Consider the following 20,428-nt stretch of genomic DNA (forward strand, 5'->3'; position numbering starts at 1 on the left):
AGTTTTGTTCTCTTTTCCATTCTTATTATTATGTCTTTCCAGCTTCTCATTTCTCATCTGAACAATTTCCTACTGATTTTCCTGCTACAGAATTAGAGAGATAATAATGAGGCAGTAGAGTTATAGTTGGCATTTTATAGACTATGCATAGAAAGAGGACAAACTTTAAGTATTAGTTCTCAATAACTGTTCTGCAACATGCTTACCTATAATTTAGTTATTAAATCATAGCTCCCTGGTATTCTCTATTGGGCTACTGAAATGGTATTTGAAGACAAGAAAAAAAAAAAAAAAAAGCCTTGAAAGTCTGATATTACCTGGAAAGTCTTCTCCACCCTATAGATATTGTTGCTTCATTATTATTTTCCTCATACTTCCATGTACCCTAGTTCGGATATTAAAGTCTTTCATGCCCCTGCACTATAGCATTACAATACCTTAAGATTATTACTAGCTGCATCATCTTTAAAAACTATGATCAATTCATTAAAAGCATCAGGACAAACATCATAATCTGTAAAAAAAAAAAAAAAAAAAAAAATCTGTTGTAACCAAAGCACTGACTTATAAAAGATGTACTGAAAAGACAGGCAGCGTTTTGTTGTTGCTGCTGCTGTGAACTATTTTTATATTTTATAACTAAATGCCTATATTCTCTATTCTTGAGAATGACTGCATTGTCCACAAAGTGCTCGTTTGCAGCATTAAGTTAGTCACGTATCTTTCTTGACCTGTTGGGAAATGACTCCCATAGTAGACAAAATAGGCCTCAGTATCTCAAACCGTGACCCAGGAACCCTGGAGATGGGGCAGAGGGGCCCTGAGCCAGCCTTTGAAGGAAGGGGTTGAGGCTAGGAACCTCTGCCAGACTCTCTACTTTCATCTGTTTTATATACTGAGCTTTTCCATCAAAGACCTCACTTGAATAAAAAGTTCCACCATAGAAAAAGAGTTTGTAAGTCACAGAATGAGTTTCAAGTCCAACAAGGAAATTAAATCAATTTACATGTGGCAGACAAACCTGTGAACCGGCCAGCTCCTCCAGGTCAAAAAGAAGCTCTGGGACAAAGAAGGGACTGTGTGGGTCCTACGTAGACAGCTGCAGGCGTGAGATTACAGCCCTGCTTCAGGCCCGGAAAGGCCCAGAAAGGCCTCAGCACGTGGGAAGCAAGGCAACTCTTACAGGACAGGACAACACGGTTTCACTAAAGTTTCCCACAAATATTTAAAATGGAGGGATTTTGAGGAGAAATTAGAGATTGTAAAAGACTCTTGAGATTCAGTGTTCTTTAAGAAATAATTTTAAAAATTTCTTTTGCTTCAGTATAAAATGTTTTACAGTGCCTGTCCTTCAAAGTCCAAGAAAGGGAAAGTTTGGGCTCACTGTTATGTCAGATGGAGGGTGGACCTTTCAATCTTAATACTAGGGGGTAACCGAGGTGAATGAACTCACTGAAACAAACATTCATCTCATTAAAACTTGTCTCCCTATCTGCACAGCTGTTAACTCTTCGGCCCAGAAAACAACACAGAAGCCATCAGCAATACAACTTACCCAGGGTGGTTCACAAATTGTTTAGAGAACAATTTTATTAACTCAGAGAACAAAAAGAAGAGATCACCAGTGTGGAAAGGTTTTTAAAATGACTGTCTTCTAAAAATAAAACCAGATGTTCTATTTTTAGCTATTTGTAAACTAAGAAACAAAAGGAGTGCAGCTCGAATTAAAAAAAAAAAAATTCTTACCAGAAATAAATCCTTAGAAGTCATAACTCCGTAAGTGCCAGGTGAAGATTCAACCACCAAGTGCCACTCAGACTCTTTGGCCTAGACGTTAATCCAAGAGAAAGGGAGAAACGTGTGTGTGTGTGTGTTGTATACACTTGACATTTAATCTGACTGAAGTGGCAGCATTTTCAGTGTAATGGCAATAGAGAGGAATGTCCAATTTATACATTGGTTGTGCTTGTTGGTTTCCTTTTTTCAGCAACCATCTGAGCAACTCTAATACTAGTAATGTGTACTGTACCAATAATCCGCAGGGTTTGTGTCTTCAAGTCTGAGGTGGCAAAGTGATGGGAATGGTGACTTTACCTAGTTAATGCCATTCTGGACAATTTTGTGGCTGAAGGAGCCCTGTTCTTGTTCTTGTTCTTGTCTTGACAAAGCAGCCTCTTCCACATTCCCCTGCGCTTTATCTTTCCTTTGAAATGTTAGTAAGTGGCTGAGCTAGAATTCAAATGCCGATCTTCCAACTCCATCTACTATGCCCTTCTGTGGACCTTACTGCTAAATGAAAAAATATATATATTATGGCACTCCTTCAAACTGTAAAAACTCAGAGAGTCAGGCAAAGGAGAAGGGAGAAACAAAGGCTCTCGTGTATCGGTGGGCTTTGAAGTGTCAAATGTAATTACTGAAGGAAGGCATTCCTGTAATTTGTAATCAGTAGTAATTTCACCTGCTTGAGCAAGCACATTTTGGTTTTGTGCTATTAGCAGAATGAATGACCTTAAAGTTGTCCTTGACTCCTCTTTTCCCCCCCAAACTATCTGTACTTCATAAAAATATTTTGTCTGCTCTACCTGTGTTGATTCTGTATACTCAGAATCTACTGCTTTCCATCACCCCTCTCCACAGCTGTAATTTCTCCACACAGGTTAATGGATGATCTCTGTACCAGGTCTTCCTGCTGCAAGCCTTACTTCTACAATCTATCCTCAACATAAGCACCAAAGCAGTTCAGTTAAAACTAAGTTAGGTCATGTCACATCTCTGCTCAAAGCCTTCCATGGCTCCCATTTTGCTCACAGTGGAAGTCCCTATCCCGTCCTGGCCTGCACTGCACTACAGAATCTGGCTCCTTTAACCACCTTGACCCCACCTCCTCTTACTCTCCCCTGTCCTCCCTCTGATCAATCCAGCTAGATGGATTTCTTAATGGTACCTCAACATATCAAAGCTGCTCCTACCGCAGGGCCTATGCTTCTACTGTCCTGTCTGCCTGGAGCACCAACATACAAGACTCCCTCCCTTACTTTCTTAATGAGGCCTTCCATGACCTCCATAACACTACCCTCTTAACTCCCATCCCCTTTCTTGCTGTATTTTCCTTCACAGAGCATGGCGTCCACTAGCATACTATATATTTCACTTATTTGTGTTTCCTTGCACTAACATATAAAAGTCACCAGAGCAGGGATTTTTGTAGGTTGTGTTGACTGATACGTCTCCCAGTGCCTAGAACAGCATCTGGCAGAATAGGTGCTCAGTACTGAATGAATGAATGCTGAATGAATCTCAGGGAAATAAAAACAAGAAGCCTAATTAAATCAAAGGTGATTACCTCAAGAACCATTAACTGGTAATGGAAAGCTTCATGAAGGTTTACACATGAGTGTGACAAATTAGTCAATGTGTAGTTTTCTCCTTTACAGAACTTCTAAGGGTATGCATTTAACCTTGGGAGACTCCTTTGTAAGACTGAGAAATATTAACATTCACCTTCTTCATAGATTTGTGGTGAGGCTTAACATTGGTCTTAAAAAATAAAAAACCCTCTATTTTAAATTATATATTTTTTATTATTTTGGCATCTGCGGTCATTCGGAGCCACATCAGAAAAGAGATCTGAGAAGTTCTATTGTTAAAACCAAATCACTGAATTATTTTAGCAAATCCCAGACTGTTAAACCAAATGACCTAATCTCATTTAAAGGTAAATGATGACAATGAATTCCTCAGCTAATTCAGACCAGCTAGAACACTTTAAAAAAATCAGGATATATCTGAACTCATCCTGAAACTGATGCACACTAGATCAAATTCTTAATTTATTGATTTAAACAAGACCCCAAAATAAATGTCCATTTTCTCTAAGTTGGCATTGTGGTAGAAAGGTTCTAAAGAGAACAATGTGCTAAAATATCTATATCTCCTAGCACCTTTAATTTCACAATTTAGTTCTAAGAAATTCAGTTGCTTTTGCTCTTGAGGCAATTGCTTTGCCCAAAATAGGAATCTTTTTTATCATTCATTCTGTGGGAGAGCAGAAGCACATTAATAGAGAAACTGTCTCTTCCAGGAGCCAGATCTACGTAACCTGAAACAAGCCTTCAACTATAGAGGATATAAAGAAAACCACATGAATTAACTGCACTTGCTACTTGGATGGCATTTAAATTAAACAGCCTTATGCATATGGTGGGTGTTAAATGGTGGGGGAAAAAAGAAAGAAGATGGTAATAAACAGTCATGGAGCCTTAGAGACCAAAACTGTATTGTGGTGTTACTCCGCACTCATTGTGGTCCCCAGACCAGCAACTTCATCATCTCCAGGCTGTTTACTGGAAATGAGGAATCTCAGGCCCCACCCAGGACCTTCTGAAACAAAATTCCTGGGTGGGGTCCAGAGGAATGAAGGCTTTAACAAGCTCTCCAGGTAATTCTTACACATTGCACTATTACATACATCTTACAGTTCTAAATGTCTAATTGTTAATATTTAAGAGGTTAGGGGCAATAATATGTATGAAAAAAATCCTTAAAACTTTTCAAAGTCAAATTTAAACAAAACATTTTATAGGAAGTATTCAACTATTACTTCAAAACATAGTAACAAAAACAGAGCTGAGATTATATTTTAAATCCCTTTGGACCACTTAAATTCTTTGTTTCATCTCAATATGAGAAAGTATAGTTTGATTAACAATTTAAGTATTACAAATTTTGAAAGGTAAAATAATAGTGTCATTCTTAATGTAGATATGAAATGAATAATAAGAACTTATCCCAATTTCCCCAAATTGTTTGAGAAAGCCAGTTTGAAAATGAGTTTCTGCTTTTTAGAATAGCTATACCTATTTTAGCCTGTTGTGGCTTTACTTGAACAAGCTATTTATTAATTTCCACTCTAACTCTAAAGAGTAGCTATGCAGCTATACTAAACCCATCTTGTCAACCATCTGAGTAATGTAGTGGAACAATCATAGTGTTAGGGTTGCAATTCTAGCCTCATTACTTACTATGGGATCTTGGCCAAGATATTTTACTTCTGTGAGCTTGATTTCTTCATATATAAAATGTGGATAATAATAATTACCCCTGAGTTATGAGGTCTATATACATATTGGAAGAGAGATACATACATAGACAAATTAGAGAATATATAATATCAAATTATTTATATATGTATATACATATATATATATAATTTCTTAACACTTGTTAAGTGCCAAATAAATGTTACAGCTCTACTCCCAAGATTTTATCTTCAAATAAACCTTTTAGTTAGAAAAATTTATGATTAAATTATACTTCAGAACATTGAAAGACAACCAAACTAGAACCAAAGCAAAAAAACAAACAAAAACAAAAAGAAAATAAAAACCAAAACTGATTTCAAGTATTTGAGCTTATATTTTCAAGTATGTTAAAAATTCTCTAAACTAACAAAACTTTATTTTTTTTTTCCTATGTTGGGGGGAGGGGCAGAGGGAGACAGAGACATCTTAAACATGCTTGATGCCCAGTATGGAGCCTGATGTGGGGCTCAATCTCATGACCCTGAGATCATGATATAAGCTGAAATCAAGAGTCCTAAGCTTAACCAACTGAGCCACCCAGGTGTCCTAAACTAAAAATTTAATTTGATAAGTTTGATACACTCAGTTCACATACTTTTATTATAGCCTTATTCTGTGCAAAAACCTGGTATATTCAAAGGATATAATACAGTCTTTAATCTTGTAATATTCAACCCTGAAGATAATTGTTTAAAGTCTGATAAAACAATTTAAAAATTCTTGAGGTCCTCAGATCCAAGATTATGGCAAATCTTTTTATAAATTTCTAATAAATCACAGATTTATTAAAAATGTTAAAATTATAATTTATAGTATACATTAATATTGTGGTATAGATTATTCATTATTGCTTCTGTCGATGGAATTTTGAAGTCAGGTAAGTGTTCAGACCAGCTAGAACACTTTAAAAAAATCAGGATATAACTGAACTCATCCTGAAACTAACTTTGAGGAGATGAGAAATTTTGAAATAGTAGTTCTAAAGAATGGAACATATACTAGAGGAAGTTAAAAAGATTACTGGGCATTTTTGAGTGCCTATTTTGGATTTGTGGGCATGAATTTAATCCAGTATTGATTGCCACTCATGTTCCTGCTGCTATGTACCTCTTGGCTGGACCTTATTGGACACTGAATGTTGCCAAACCATGCTCACAAAGCCTGTGTGGTCACTGTGCATAGACCAATCCAGTAATCCCATAGGGTCCAGTTAGTTTTCTCAGCTTCTTTCTCATCTAGGTCTGGTTCCCTTACCCTCTCTAATCAAGTCTGAGAACAACCAAATATTGAGAAAAGCACATTAATATATCTCTTCAGCAAGAGGACAATAACCTAGTGATTATTTTCTGGCTCGTCTCCCTACTAAGCCCAGGTGCTTAGTAGATTGGTACTGATGTTATGATAGAGATGCATTATTATTGATTCTGTTTGGTCAGTGGAAAGAATATTCCTATCCATTGTCATAAAATGAGGGGGTTGGAAAAAAATTACATGTGATATCCCTTTGAATTCTAAGAGTTCTATCACTGTGTTGGCTGTCATAATCATACCCAAGAAAAGTTGTATAAAGCCTACATATGGTAAACCCAAAAGGTTCATGAGTATTGTCACAATTTTTGGTAAGGCTCTACACATCCCCAATTTGGAAAAAACTTAAAAGTGTAGTTGAGACTTTGGAAAGATTTTTCCTTTTCTATTCAAAATAAATGCCCTGCAGAATTCAGTTAAACCTAAAACTAGAATGTATCGAGCATCTATTATATGTCAGGCAATACTCTATATGTTTTCACCAACATGGTCTCATTTAATAGGATAACCAAACCAGAAAGTAATGGTCTGTTAGCTCCTATTATTCTCACTTGATGAGGAGACTCAGAGGCATGAAGTAACTATCTAAGGTTTCACTGTAGGTGGGAAATGGTGTTTAGACCCAGGTCTTCAACGCTATGCCTACAGTTCTTCCCACATAGCACCCTGCTCCTCAAATAACTTCCACTTAACATGGCTGCTTTCGCTGAACATAATAAAGGTTAAAATTAAACTTGAACAACTGTTAAAAGTTCCTACCAATCTAAATATTTATGTCCACCTAACTCTATGAAATACAGTATCAAATCCCAGTTGATCAGCAATGGTGATTCAGTATAATTATTGAAGAAATATTTATTGAGAGTCTGCTTATCAACATTCACTATTTGTGGGATAGCTTAAAGTTGCCCAGCATGAAGGTAATAACCAAGATGATCAAGATTTTATAGAAACAAACAAATAAATAAATAGGTTTCTATGTGGCAGACTCTATTCTATATGTTCCATGTACATAATCCCACTTAACCCTCACAATAAATTCTTTGAGGTAGGTACTATAATTATCATGGCCATTTTCCCATGAGAAAATGAGGCATATACAGCTTAAGTTACATGGCTGGTGTCTTACAGAATCCTTCTTTTTAATCAGTAGGATATGCTGTTTTTGTTTTTGTTTTTGTTTTAAATAGACTATGTTGTAAGAAGTTTACAGTTCAGGGGCACCTGTATGGCTCAGTTGGTTAAACATCTGACTCTTGGTTTCACCTCAGGTTGTGATCTCAGGGTCATGAGATCCAGCTCCACACTGGCTCCATGCTCAGTACAGAGTCTGCTTGAGAGTCTCTACCTCTCCCTCTCCTTCTGCCCCTCCCCCCTTAAATAAATAAATAAATAAATAAATAAAGTCTTTAAAAAGACAGAAGTTTACAGTTTAATGTATTGTTGTACATTTTGGAATTGGGAGGAAATAGGTACATAAATAATTACAAATATTATAAAAATGTAAAGAGGAGAGGCTGTAGGAACAGAGGAGAATACACTTGATTCTGCCTGGTGTGGGGTAAGAAAATGATAAGAGAAGGACTGCAGAGGAGATGAAGGTAGTAGAGGGTCTGGAGGGATGCAACAAAGAGGAGAATGAAGGATATTCTAGCAAAGGGAAACCTGCTTAGATGGAAACAGGGGGGTTGGGGGGCATAGTACCTTGGCAGTGATAATCCAGAGAAGGTATAAATGGCAATGTGTTGGGAGATTGCACCAGAATTTTATCAGAAGCCATATTTTGAAGGTCCTTATATAGAATGCTTAGGAATGGGGCTTTAGCCTATAGGTAATGTCGGTTTCTAAAAGATTTTAACCAGGGAAGTGGTTTTCGAACATGTTGAAATTTCACCCAAGTCCTAGTATTAAAGGAAGATGCTGCAGGCAACATAGTCATTTAGAAGGTGACTGAAAGAGTGGTCACAAAGCATATCAAATTCCAATTCCCAAGAAGCCAAGAGCAATGTCTTAATTCAAAACAATTTATTGAGTACCTCCTGAGTGGTAGTCCCTGGGGTGAACTGGCATTCAAAGCTGAATGAGGTATGTTAATGATACTCAATAAAATTTTAAAGTTGTTGTTGATTGAAGGAATTTGAAGTAATCACCGGCCTTTCCATTACCCTATTTCCATTTCTTCTCATTTAGTGTTGTACTCTTAAACAATGTCATTGTTTAAATATGCATCTGCTTTCAGTTGTCACAAGCTTAGCAAGGTTCCATCAGATTCTGCCAAGCATGATGACAACAATACGCACAATTTCCAAGTGCAGAAATTAAAAAAATATATACCCCTAATCACCTTCCTGAATATCTCAGAACTAACGATATCATTTGAAAATAACTTATGTATAGAAAGTAAAACATATGGGATTTAATTTTAACTCTTTGCACCAATAGATTGAAATTGGAAAAGAGATATGACTGTATCACAGAAAACTTTTTTTTTAAAAGATTTTATTTATTTATTTGAGAGAGAGAGAATGAGAGACAGAGAGCAGGAGAGGGAGGAGGGTCAGAGGGAGAAGCAGACTCCCCGCTGAGCAGAGAGCCCGATGCGGGACTCGATCCCGGGACTCGATCCCGGGACTCCAGGACCATGACCTGAGCCGAAGGCAGTCGCTTAACCAACTGAGCCACCCAGGCGCCCCTATCACAGAAAACTTCTAAAAAGAACTATTCCTCTAAAGTTTGTATATGATTAAAAATTACAGAGCTATAGCTCTAAATTTAAAAGAATTTTTACTTAAAAGTTATATAATACTTAAAAGTTTTCACACTTTTCATATATTACCTCAATTGATCAATTTAAGGTTGGCAATATAAATAATATCATTATTCCTATTTTACAGGTGAAACCATGGAATCCTAGAGAGATTAAACTACTTATTCAAGGTCAGTCAGGAATTTGTTCACTGAATCAGCACTGTAATTCAGGTTTCCTCACTATAAATTCTATGCTATTTCTGCTCTATCACATTGCCTGCCAGAGGGAAATAAATAATCATTTATTCATCTATTCATTCATTCATTCATTCATTCTTCACATATATACTTAGTGCCTATTAATACAAAGCACTGTGAGATTTATGGAGATTATAAATCAGAGGTACGAGGTTTAGTGACAGCTATGAATGAGATACATAATAAGACAGTAATAGAATTATGAAAGGTCATCACTAGAATAAATTATTTCTGGCTAAGGAATCTCGTAAAGCTGTACAGGAAAGGTAGTATTTTAGGTGAGTCTGAATGGCTGGCATTTGGGCAAAGAGAGATAGGGCATGAATTCCAAGGAGTGGAAACAGTATGTGCAAAAGAAGGAAGAAAGTGAAGTATGGAACGTGCTCAAGGAACAGTGAATCATCCTTTTTGCTGGAGGAGAGTGTGAAGCTTGAGAGAGGAAAATAAGGATAAAAACTCTTTTAAAGACTAGACTAAGGTGCTTACAATTTTCATATCGGGCAGAATGAGGTGATGAAAACAGCAAGGGTCTTGTTGAAGCTACACAAGTTTATGTTCAAATACAGGCTCTGCTACTTAGAAGCTGTGTGACTGTGATCAACTTACATAATTTCTCTAAAACTTTCACATATCATTCGCGAAAGGAAGACATCTGTGAAATATTTCATAACTTTTTCAGAATAATAAAAATATTTTACCTTCAGAGTGGGTGTGAAGATCAAATGACAGGATGTTTGAAAAGTGATTGGTACAATAAGGTTGTGAGTAAAAATTAATTCTGTTCCCCTTCTGTGGTAGTCAGGGTTGAACCAGGGAGGGTGTTTGCTGAGGCTGGTGATGTAATGAGAGTCATGCTTGAATAAAGCAAATATGCTGGGTGAATCGGAAGAGAGAGGGAGTAAATGATTAGAGGTAAAAAGTCTTTTTTGCAATAGAGCACACAGGGGAATGAATGTCTCAATGAGGTAACACTACCGGGAATGCTTACTATCTAGAATGATAAAAGAACATTGCAACACACTCTAATTATATCAAAGTAAAATACAGAAAAAGATTACAGTGAATTTAATTCTGGAATATTGCTGTAGGAAAAAATCTGAATGAAACTTTGAAATAGAGGCTTTCACACTGAGCTCATATTAGAAGCAGGGGCTTAAGTCTTTCGCTTCTCTCACCTTTGATCTCTAGGAGAGGTCATTTGGATGAAACAAAATGTTCTCAACTCTCCACACCTGAATAAATGTCCACCTTGCAGAGCAGCCACTCAGGAAACTCACCCAGGATTACCTGAATAGAAATTCATTTCAAAGGGAATCTTTTTTAAAAGACTCATTTAAAATTGGGGACTTTGATCACAAGAGTGTGCCAATAGATTACTTGACCATGATTCTACTGTCAGAAAAACCCATGAGGTCAAATAGGAAGAGGCAGCTATTTGTTGAATGGTCTCCTCTATTGAGCTGTTCTTTTTGAAATGGATATGTGAGACTTTAAAGCCACCCTCTTCATTTGTTGTTACATTCATTTTCCAAAGCCAAAGTGAGTCTTGGAAAAAAATTCTGTCTCTTCTAAACTTCTAACCATAAACATTTCTCTAGATGTTTATGCATTAACTAAATATTTACAAATGTAATAAGTGAACTCTTAGCAACTGATTTTTATTGTGTACTCTTAGTATGTAGAACACTACTTAAAACTAGGCTTTGGATAAAAGAAGTGGATGGAAGAGAAAGCATGCATGACTCTTGATGTTATGTTTACAATAGAAGTGGAGGGGAAATGTATATGTGTACCCACATGCCTATGAAATGGAATAATCAAACCCTACTCTCCTTAGCTTCCTTGAATCTTTCTCCTGTGAGAATGACTGAAAGAATTTGATTACTTTTTCAGGGTTTTCAACACTAGCATAATTGTTGATTGACAATTTCATATCTAGAAACAATACTTTGTAAACTTGCAAGAGACATGTTTCCCTGCCTGTACAGCCCATTGCATTCTACAGAGGAAGGAGGCCTACATGGATCCTATCTTCCTAGACCAGATGAAGCCCCCAGAGCTCCTGACCGTGTGCCTGACTATACACAGTATGGCTGCAGTAGTTGGTGATGAACGGTCAGGAGCTCAATCAATCTCCAGAATGACACTAAAATTAAAGCTGAACACTTATCATTTCCTAGGAGATTGTGTGGAGAAAATCCTACAATGCCTTTCAGCGCCATTTGTGTTTTCACTGTAACTCCAATCTTCCCAATGTAACTTCTTTCATTCAGGTTCTAATCTCTATATGTCTCTGTACATCTCTACTCTGATTCAACCAATCCCTCTCCACTCCTAACTCCCTAACCTTTGCCAAGAAGCCTTCTGTTACTGAAAGTCTGACATTAGCAAAATTTACTATGACCTCTCCTCTTTCCTGGACTTTCTCTCCACCTTCTTGCTTTAGTTGATTGCTGGGTATCCCTGACATTCTCTTAACTTGGGGCTGTTCTTTTACCCATACCCCAATTATCACAGAGCCTGAAGCAGGGATGAATGTCCTCCTAATTCCTCACTGGCACTTTCAGACAATTTTGGCTCTTCTCTTCTTTTAAAAGCTCAACTCCCTTGAAAAGCAAGGCAACAGATTATAGACTAACTTTCCTATTTGACTCCTTCACACACCTAGTTCCAGGCCCTGCCCCTTACCTCCAGCACCTGATGATTCCAGCACCTAGTTCACCATTCTCTTGAATACTACTTCTCTCATTGTTGTTAATAATTTCAATATCCACTGAAGTGATCTATCCAATACCTTGCCCTTTAAACCGTGCCTTCCTCATTTCCAAAGATGTTTTCTTCCATCTCACCTTAGCACCCATTCCCCTATCATTTCCCAAAACTGTACCATTGACACAATTTTAACCCCAAGCATACACTTCTGCAACTACCAATATCTATCTAGCTTTCCAAGTTTATTATATATCCTCACTTCAACCCCAGCCAGAGTCAATTCACTGACCTGGTGATTTCTTAGAGAACATTAACCCCTTAACGTCTTCCCCTTTTCCTTGCCAATTTAGAGTCCATGATCCCACTTGATTGATTTGGCAAAGCCCCATATCTAGTTAAATCTACCTCTTCAATGGTGCTTCTTCTGCACACCAGCACTGGGCCATGGCACGAGAAAAACAAACAAACGATGACCCATCTCTGTTTAAATTTATGACTACAAATCTCAAGTGGGCTCAGTTGAGTGCCCTGTATTTGTACAGCATTTCCCTACTTAATTCACTTTCTCATTCTCCTGGAAGAATATTTTCTATTTTGGTCTTTAAACCTCCAGATCTTTATTCTCAGCTACTGACCTCATTTGTTATTTCACTTAGAGAGTAGAATAATTGAGAAAAGAACTACTCCATATTCCAAAACCAAATCTCCCAACCTTTCCCATTTGTACATCCATATTTTTAAAATGAATGAACTGTTAAAGAAGAACTAAGGCAATTTTGAAGAACAGGTCAGAGAACTTACGTTCCAGATATCAGTATTATAAAGCTATAATAGTTAAGAATGTAGTATTGGCACAAGGATAGACAAAGAGACTAATGGAACAGAAATGACCCAAACATCTATATTTTTCTGATTTATGAAAAAGTGACACTGATGTGTAGTGGAGAAAGTATGGCCTTTTTAATAAATAGTGTGGGCCAAATGGAGGTACACATGGAAAAAAAATAATCTTGAACCCTGACTTACACCATAACAGAAAATTAATTTCAGATGAATTATAGATCTAAATATAAAAATAAAACAATAAAACTTTTAGGAAAAAAAGACCAAATCATGATTTTGATTTAGTCAAATATACCTTAAATAGGACATAAAAAGAAAAAGATTATTAATTAGACTACAATAAAATTAAAACCTTCTGTTCATCAAAAACCCTATTAAGAGTGAAAAAGTAAGCCATGGAGTGAAAGAAGACATCTGCAGTACAAATATCTGACAAAGAAACAGAATATATAAATAACTACCATAAATCAACAAGGAAGAGCAATCAGCTAATGAGAAAATAGACGAAGACTTAAACAGATACTTCTTAAAAGGGAATATTCAAATAGTCCATAAAAATACAAAAAGAGGGCGCTTGGGTGGCTCAGTTGGTTAAGCGACTGCCTTCGGCTCAGGTCATGATCCTGGAGTCCCTGAATCAAGTCCCGCATCGGGCTCCCTGCTCGGCGGGGAGTCTGCTTCTCCCTCTGACCCTCCCCCCTCTCATGCTCTCTGTCTCTCATTCTGTCTCAAATAAATAAATAAAATCTTTAAAAAAAAAGATGTCAATGCATCTTAAAAAAAAAATACAAAAAGATGCTCAACTTCCTTAGTCACTCAAGAAATGCAAATTTAAGCCATAATGGTATACCAGTGCATAACAACCAGAATGACTAAATTGAAAAAGACAATATCAAACGTTGACAAAGATGTGAAACAAACAGAACTCTCCATACACTGCTAAGACTGTGTATTGGTAAGAGCGTAAACTGGTGGAACCACTTAGGGAAACTGTTGGGCAGTATCTACAGAAAATGAATACACACATTCCCATAACCCAGCAATCCAAGTTCTTGATAGAGAAACATATATATATGTTCATCAACAAACACATACAAATACATATTCATGGCAGCACTATTCATAATGGCCCAACACTGGAAACCACCTTAATATGTGTCAACAGCAGAATGGATGAATAAATTGTAGTATATCTATACAAAAGAACACTGTTCAGTAATGAGGATGAATGAATTACATCTACAGGCAACAACATGGAAAAATTTTACAAGCATAATGTTAAGAGAAAGAAGGCAGACATGAAAGAGTATATTTCTATAATTCCATTAAGATAAAGTTCAGGGGCGTCTGCCTTTGGCTCAGGTCATGGTTCCGGGGTCCTGGGATCGAGCCCCTCATCGGGCTCCCTGCTCGGCCGGGAGCCTGCTTCTCCCTCTCCCCCTCCCCCTGCTTGTGTTCCCCTCTCTCGCTGTGTCTCTCTGTCAAATAAATAAAATCTTTAAAAAAAAAAAAAAAGATAAAGTTCAAACACAAGGCAAAAATTAACCTGACGTGTTAGAAGTTGGGAGAGTGACTACCCTGGGCAAGAAGCAGGAGTTGCTTTAATACGCAATGAATTTATCAAATATCCTATTACAAATACACATTTGAGTTACCTTTGCATTTATAAAAATGATCACCATGGTAACTTCAAGTAGAAAAATTAATAACAAAGTAGTAAAAAAACCAAAATTATTGCCAAAGATACAAATTCAGCTCAGATTGCTGATTTTTCCTACTTTAAAGTCTGCATAAAATGCGTGCCTAAATTTTGCACAACTTTTTTTTTAAGATTTATTTATTTATTTGAAAGAGAGAGAGAGTACGGGGGGAGGGGAAGCAGAGGGAGAAACAGAATCCTCAAGCAGACTCTGCACTGAGTGCGGAGCCCAATGCAGGGCTCCATCTCACAACCCGGATATCATGACCCTGAGATCATGACCTAAGTCAAAACCAAGAGTCAGACACTTAACCAACTGAGACACCTAGGTGCCTCTAAATATTGCAAAACTTTTAATTCTCTTTCTGAAGCCTTCACTATATTCTCTTTTAAGAAAAAATGATGTCAGGGCGCCTGGGTGGCTCAGTTGGTTAAGCGACTGCCTTCGGCTCAGGTCATGATCCTGGAGTCCCAGGATCGAGTCCCGCATCGGGCTCCCTGCTCGGCAGGGAGTCTGCTTCTCCCTCTGACCCTCCCCTGTCTCATGCTCTCTCTATCTCATTCTCTCTCTCAAATAAATAAATAAAATCTTAAAAAAAAAAAAAGAAAAAATGATGTCATTTATCCATGTCTTTATTTGTAAAACTATGAAAAACAAAAGGTGAGAAAATTACTTTGAAATAAATCAAACATAGACAGCCACTTTCTCAATCAACCTTTTTTATCACCAGGCCAACTTTGAACACATTCAATGCTGTTTCTCAAAGTCCCATGTACAGAGCCCCTGCATTACTACCTCTCTTGAAATTTTTTGCTGTAACTATGTAAAATGAAGATAACAACAGCAACTATCTTACAGAGTGTTATTAAGATTAAACGAGATAAAAATGCATTATCCTGGAACAGTGGATGTTAGCACTTAATAATAACACCCTTAATTTGTATTAATACTGTCAACATCAGAATAGCCTGAAGTGTTTGTTAAATCACCATTGATTTCTGGGCTCAACCCCACACCTACTGAAGCTGAATTGCTAGTTGGGCCTCGAAATCTGCATTTTAACTAGCCTTTTGAGTGATTATTTTTGTAGATTTAAATCTGAAGACCACTACCCAGAGATTAAGGCTTACTTCTTACTGTTCCTCAGAGCTCCAATACAGGGATCTGTACACAGTGAATGCTTACTGACAGTCTAACTGATATTGAATATTACCAGATGGGTATGATATAAATTATTAAAGCAATCTGGAATTTGTTACACATTTATGCAGTATAGGGGAATAGATTTTGACATTTTGACTTCAGCAAAACATAAAAGGAGGCTTGTTAAAAAAGAAAAAAAAAAGGTAGCCTCAGTTTTAATCATTTTAACTTTCTTCATAAAAGATATTTGAATCCTCTCGTATTTTATATAACCCATTTTTCACTTAAAATAATTCAGGACAGTTAGGGGTTTTTTTTGCTTTCTGATTTTGTTTTGTTTTGTTTTACTTTAGAAGATCTAGGGAGTATACACATGTGCTCATGGAGAGGACAAATGACCATAATCCCTGGGCTCTGCACCATTAATATTAGGTCCACAACCAGGCTTCTATCACTACTTTCTTTCTTATATTTGTGTTCATTTAAAGGAAGGTTCCAGTCTAAAAAAGAGAACTGCAAATGGAAATGTCTTCAGCTTAATTTAAGTCAAATAAAAATTTAAATCAAGTTACAGTATCTATTTAAACTTTTTGTCTATAAAACAGCTACACAATTTGTCGCACTGAATAGAAAAATTTAATAGGAGAATAAATCTTTTCATTAGATGTTCGATTGCATTGAAAGAACAAGAGAGCCAACCTTTGACAAAAGAGAAAAATTAGCTACGCTCTGGTGAACATAGCATAATGTATAGAGTTGTTGAATCAATTATGTTGTATGCCTAAAACAAATGCAACATTGTATATCATCTTCAACTTAAAAAAGAGAAAAAAGTTAGGAATTATTTCTAGCTTCATTTCTTTTTTTTTTTTTTTTAAGATTTTTATTTATTTGACACAGAGAGGGCGAGAGAGGGAACACAAGCAGGAGGAGTGGGAGAGGGAGAAGCAGGCTTCCCGCCGAGCAGGGACCCTGATGCAGGGCTAGATCCCAGGACCTGGGATCATGACCTGAGCCGAAGGCAGATGCTTAAGGACTGAGCCACCCAGGCGTCCCTAGCTTCATTTCTGTTTCATGTCATTAAGTAAACATAAAGATTAAAAGATAAAACCTAGATATTTTATCAGTGCAAAATAATGTTTAGGAACTAAATGTTCTTATTTGGTAAAAAGCCTTAAAGCATATGCTCTATTGTGAAAGATAAAATTCATATAATTCATGTACATATTTTCAACTACCACTGGCTATCTCAGTAAATCTAAATTCTCTAAATTAGTTGAAGAGATTCAGTGAGTTATGACACATTTATTTCATAAGTCAAATACAAGAGTGGTTGGGATTAGACATGAAGAACTTGATCTGCAGCCACCAGATGGACTTATTTTCCAGCCAAAAATCTGCTCCTTTATAAATATCAAATGCCCTTGACTTTGTGATGCCACAAATAACCTTTAAACTATCTCTGAAGTACAGTGAGACTTTTTTTTAAATCTCTCATTCTCAAGAAAGGAAAGGATGGGATTTTTTTTCTTTTCTTTTCTGGCAGTGATGCTACGTTCTGACAGTTTGCTAAGCAATGGAAATCATGCTGTAAGCAAAAGTCTCTGCAAGACAGAGATTCTTACAAAATAATCTTTATTTTTCCAATGGATACTGGCTACTTTTAGAGGATCCAGTTCCAAGAACAACTTCACTGAAGCAGGGTTCCCCGAGACTGAACTCACAGGATGCATATACTGAACCACCAAGGCTTCTCTTCTACCTCTGTCCAGTGGTAGCTTGACCTCCAGACCTCCTAGTCTATCTCAGTTGCACAGGCTGACTTTGGACATCCAAATCAGTAATAGTAACCCATATTCTAATAGGATGAACTGTGAAAATGAGTGAATGCTTTAAGTAGAAGGTTTAGCTGTTTAGCAAAACAACAAATTAAAAATGCTTTACTTAAGCATCCAAATAATCTGATTTTTCTCAGAGTTAGCCAGAAAATTCCCAGACTTCAGATAAAAGGAGCAGAAAACTTCAGATGAAATTGGACTCCTGTTGAACATTTATCATTGAATTTCCTTGCATCTTGAGAATTGCCTTGGTAATCACACATGTCCCTCTTTATTAATCCAATCAGAGAAAATTACCTACCAAAGACCCAAACAGAGTCATCTGTACACTGATTTTACGTTGCTTTCCATCTGTTTCCTTGGCCTCTTTTATGTCCGTGAGAACCTATGCCTTTGATCATTCAATTCTAGATTTAAGAACAAACCAAGAGTTGCAGAAAATTTTTGATCTGTCTTTCTTATCAGTGATGGCGATTGTGAATTCTACTGTGACGCCTGAACGAAATCTAAGCATGCTCAAAAGCCAGAATAGATTTGGAAAAGGAGACCCCTTCTGGAGACATGTGGTTGGTAGGTGAGACTTTTACAAGTACTGATCTCATTTAAAAACTTGGAGGGCACTTCACAGCAGGCTCTGAGAGTAAGGAAAATGAGACTAGACTAGAGAGGAGATGTTCAAGATTAACAGGGCATCCAATTTGATACTCACCATAACTCAATACCACATTTCATTCATTCACTCGTTCCCCGTATTTTCTGTTACTCCTTTAAATTAGGAGCTGGGTCTTGATTAAATGCTTAAGATTTCTCCAAGGAATAAGTATACAAAGTGTCAACACTTACTTTCCAGTAATAAACTGACTCCTGGACGGTGTGCAAATAGGCTGGACATAGTAGTTCTCCAGTTTAACTCCTTCGGCAGCGAGCTTGTCAAGAGTGGGAGTCTTGATCTCCGAGCCGTGGTAACCCACATCTCTAAATCCCTGATCATCCGCTAGGATGAAAATGAGGTGGGGTTGGGAGGTGGCCGTCGTGCTGGGCTCTGGTCTCTCTCCAGACTGAGCTCGCAAGGTCCCTTCGTCCTCCTCCTCCAAGCCCTGGCCCCAGGACAGGTAACCGTAGGTGAGGAGGCTGAGGACCCAGAAGGCTGCCAGCGCCCCCATGGCTAGCATCCTTCCCGGCCAGAACCAGGCTTGCGGAGGCGGCGGCGGCGGAGGCCCCGCACAGCCCCTGGGGGCCATTCACTGAGGTCCCGGCTGAGACGCCACTCGCCGAACCACGCACCGCGTGCGGCCGCTGGCGCACACATGCACGCGGGAGGGGTCGACCGAACAGGCGGCGGACTATCTCCACCTGGAAGGAAGTCCCGCGCCCCTCTCCGCTGTCACCGCATCCAACAACCTTCCTTAACCTCCTGGAAGTGATGAGACGTCGGAACAACAAGGAGCCGCTCTTCTCCTTCAAATTTCACTTTCTCCTCCTCCTCGCTCCCCTGAGCAGCTGCCACCAAAAAAAGTCAGTGCCTCCACCCACAAGTTCTCGGGAGAAGAAGTCTAGTAAGGGACTGAGAATCACCTTGCGTAGGGGCTTTTTCTGCCCAGAGCGCCCTGGACGTTGAGGAGTGAGGTTGCGGCGGGCGCGCGCGCGCGGGCCGGGTGGGACCTGCAGCCTGGCCGTCCCCTCACCTGGAAAGCCCTGAAGTTGGGCCGCCTCGCCTCGCCTCGCCTCGCCCGTACACTAGCAGATGAACAGCTGCCTGAAGTGGACCGACTTCCGGACCACTTTCTCCACTTTTCCAGGGCTATTTCTCCCGGTCCTCTCCAAGGCGTTTGCCAACCTCCCCGACACTAGGCGGCGAAGTGAGGGGGGGAGCCCAGTTTCCTGATTCCTTTCCACCGCTAACCACCCTTTTCTGCAGGAACTTCGGGCGCCCAGTCCTCCGGGCCGCTGGAGCGCGTGGGGGAGCGAAGCGCGTTCCCGCCCCGGTGGCCCCTCCACGCCGAGCCCCCTTGGTCTCCGCGGAGCTGACGCACCGGCCGAGGCGCTGAGAGATGGGTGCGTTTTGTCAGCTAACTTACTTAGTTTGCGCACTAGGCGTTCTTGGCCGCCTCCGTCCTCTGTTCTGTCCGGTGAATCACAGAACGGTACTTTCGGCTTTAGCTCCTCCAGGAAGAGGGGGAGGGGTAAGGTTGGTTTAGAGGTTCGGTCTTTCCTTTTTTCTTTGCGGGAGGAGGAGCGAGGGGAGGCTTTGCGGGACCGAAGGAAAGCTGCGCGCCTCTCCTCGATCCCTGCGGGATCCAGGGGAGTCCGCCAGGGCTAACTCCTCTCCGGGTTTCGCCGGCTGCCCTCCATCATCCGGAGAGGGGGGAAACGGCGGCGGCGCGGATCGGGAGGGGTGGAGCGGGTGCTGCTTTTCGTGGGTCCGTGACTGAGGAGCTCTCTCGCCCATCCCGAATGCTGCGCTTGCGAACTTCTTCTAGCTGCTGGAGGCAGTGAGCGAGGAAGAGCAGGAGAAACAACAAACTGCGTAGCACACTCTTTCTTCCTCTTCTAGTTTTCCTTTACTAGTCTCTTCCCTCCACCACCACCCCCCATTTTTCCTACTCTTTTTATCCCCGCCTCTTTTTTTTTTTTTAAACAGTCGCGACTACAAGTTTTTAAATTGAATTTCCTTTCCCTGTTGCTGGCCTTGACAGCCTGACTTCCTCATGAGCTTCTCCCTACGTGAAGATATTGAAATTGTCCCCTTGTTCTTACCTCCCCCCAAACTTACCCACAGGGCGTCTCCAGCCAA

General features: G+C 39.1%; 1 protein-coding gene across 1 annotated transcript in view; it reads right to left on the reverse strand.

The window, feature by feature from the left end:
* The window catches only part of ARSJ (arylsulfatase family member J), a 79,690-nt gene extending 59,843 nt beyond the window's left edge, over positions 1-19,847 (reverse strand). The window contains exon 1 of the mRNA XM_035030324.1: positions 18,478-19,847. Within this exon, the coding sequence (XP_034886215.1) occupies positions 18,478-18,875 (398 nt within the window). The 5' untranslated portion in view covers positions 18,876-19,847. The remainder of the gene's footprint in view (positions 1-18,477) is intronic.
* Between the last annotated feature and the right edge of the window lie 581 nt (positions 19,848-20,428).

The sequence above is a fragment of the Mirounga leonina genome, unplaced genomic scaffold, assembly GCF_011800145.1.
Source record: "Mirounga leonina isolate KUSES-001 unplaced genomic scaffold, KU_Mleo_1.0 Mir_357, whole genome shotgun sequence".
In the NCBI taxonomy this organism is placed as follows: domain Eukaryota; kingdom Metazoa; phylum Chordata; class Mammalia; order Carnivora; family Phocidae; genus Mirounga; species Mirounga leonina.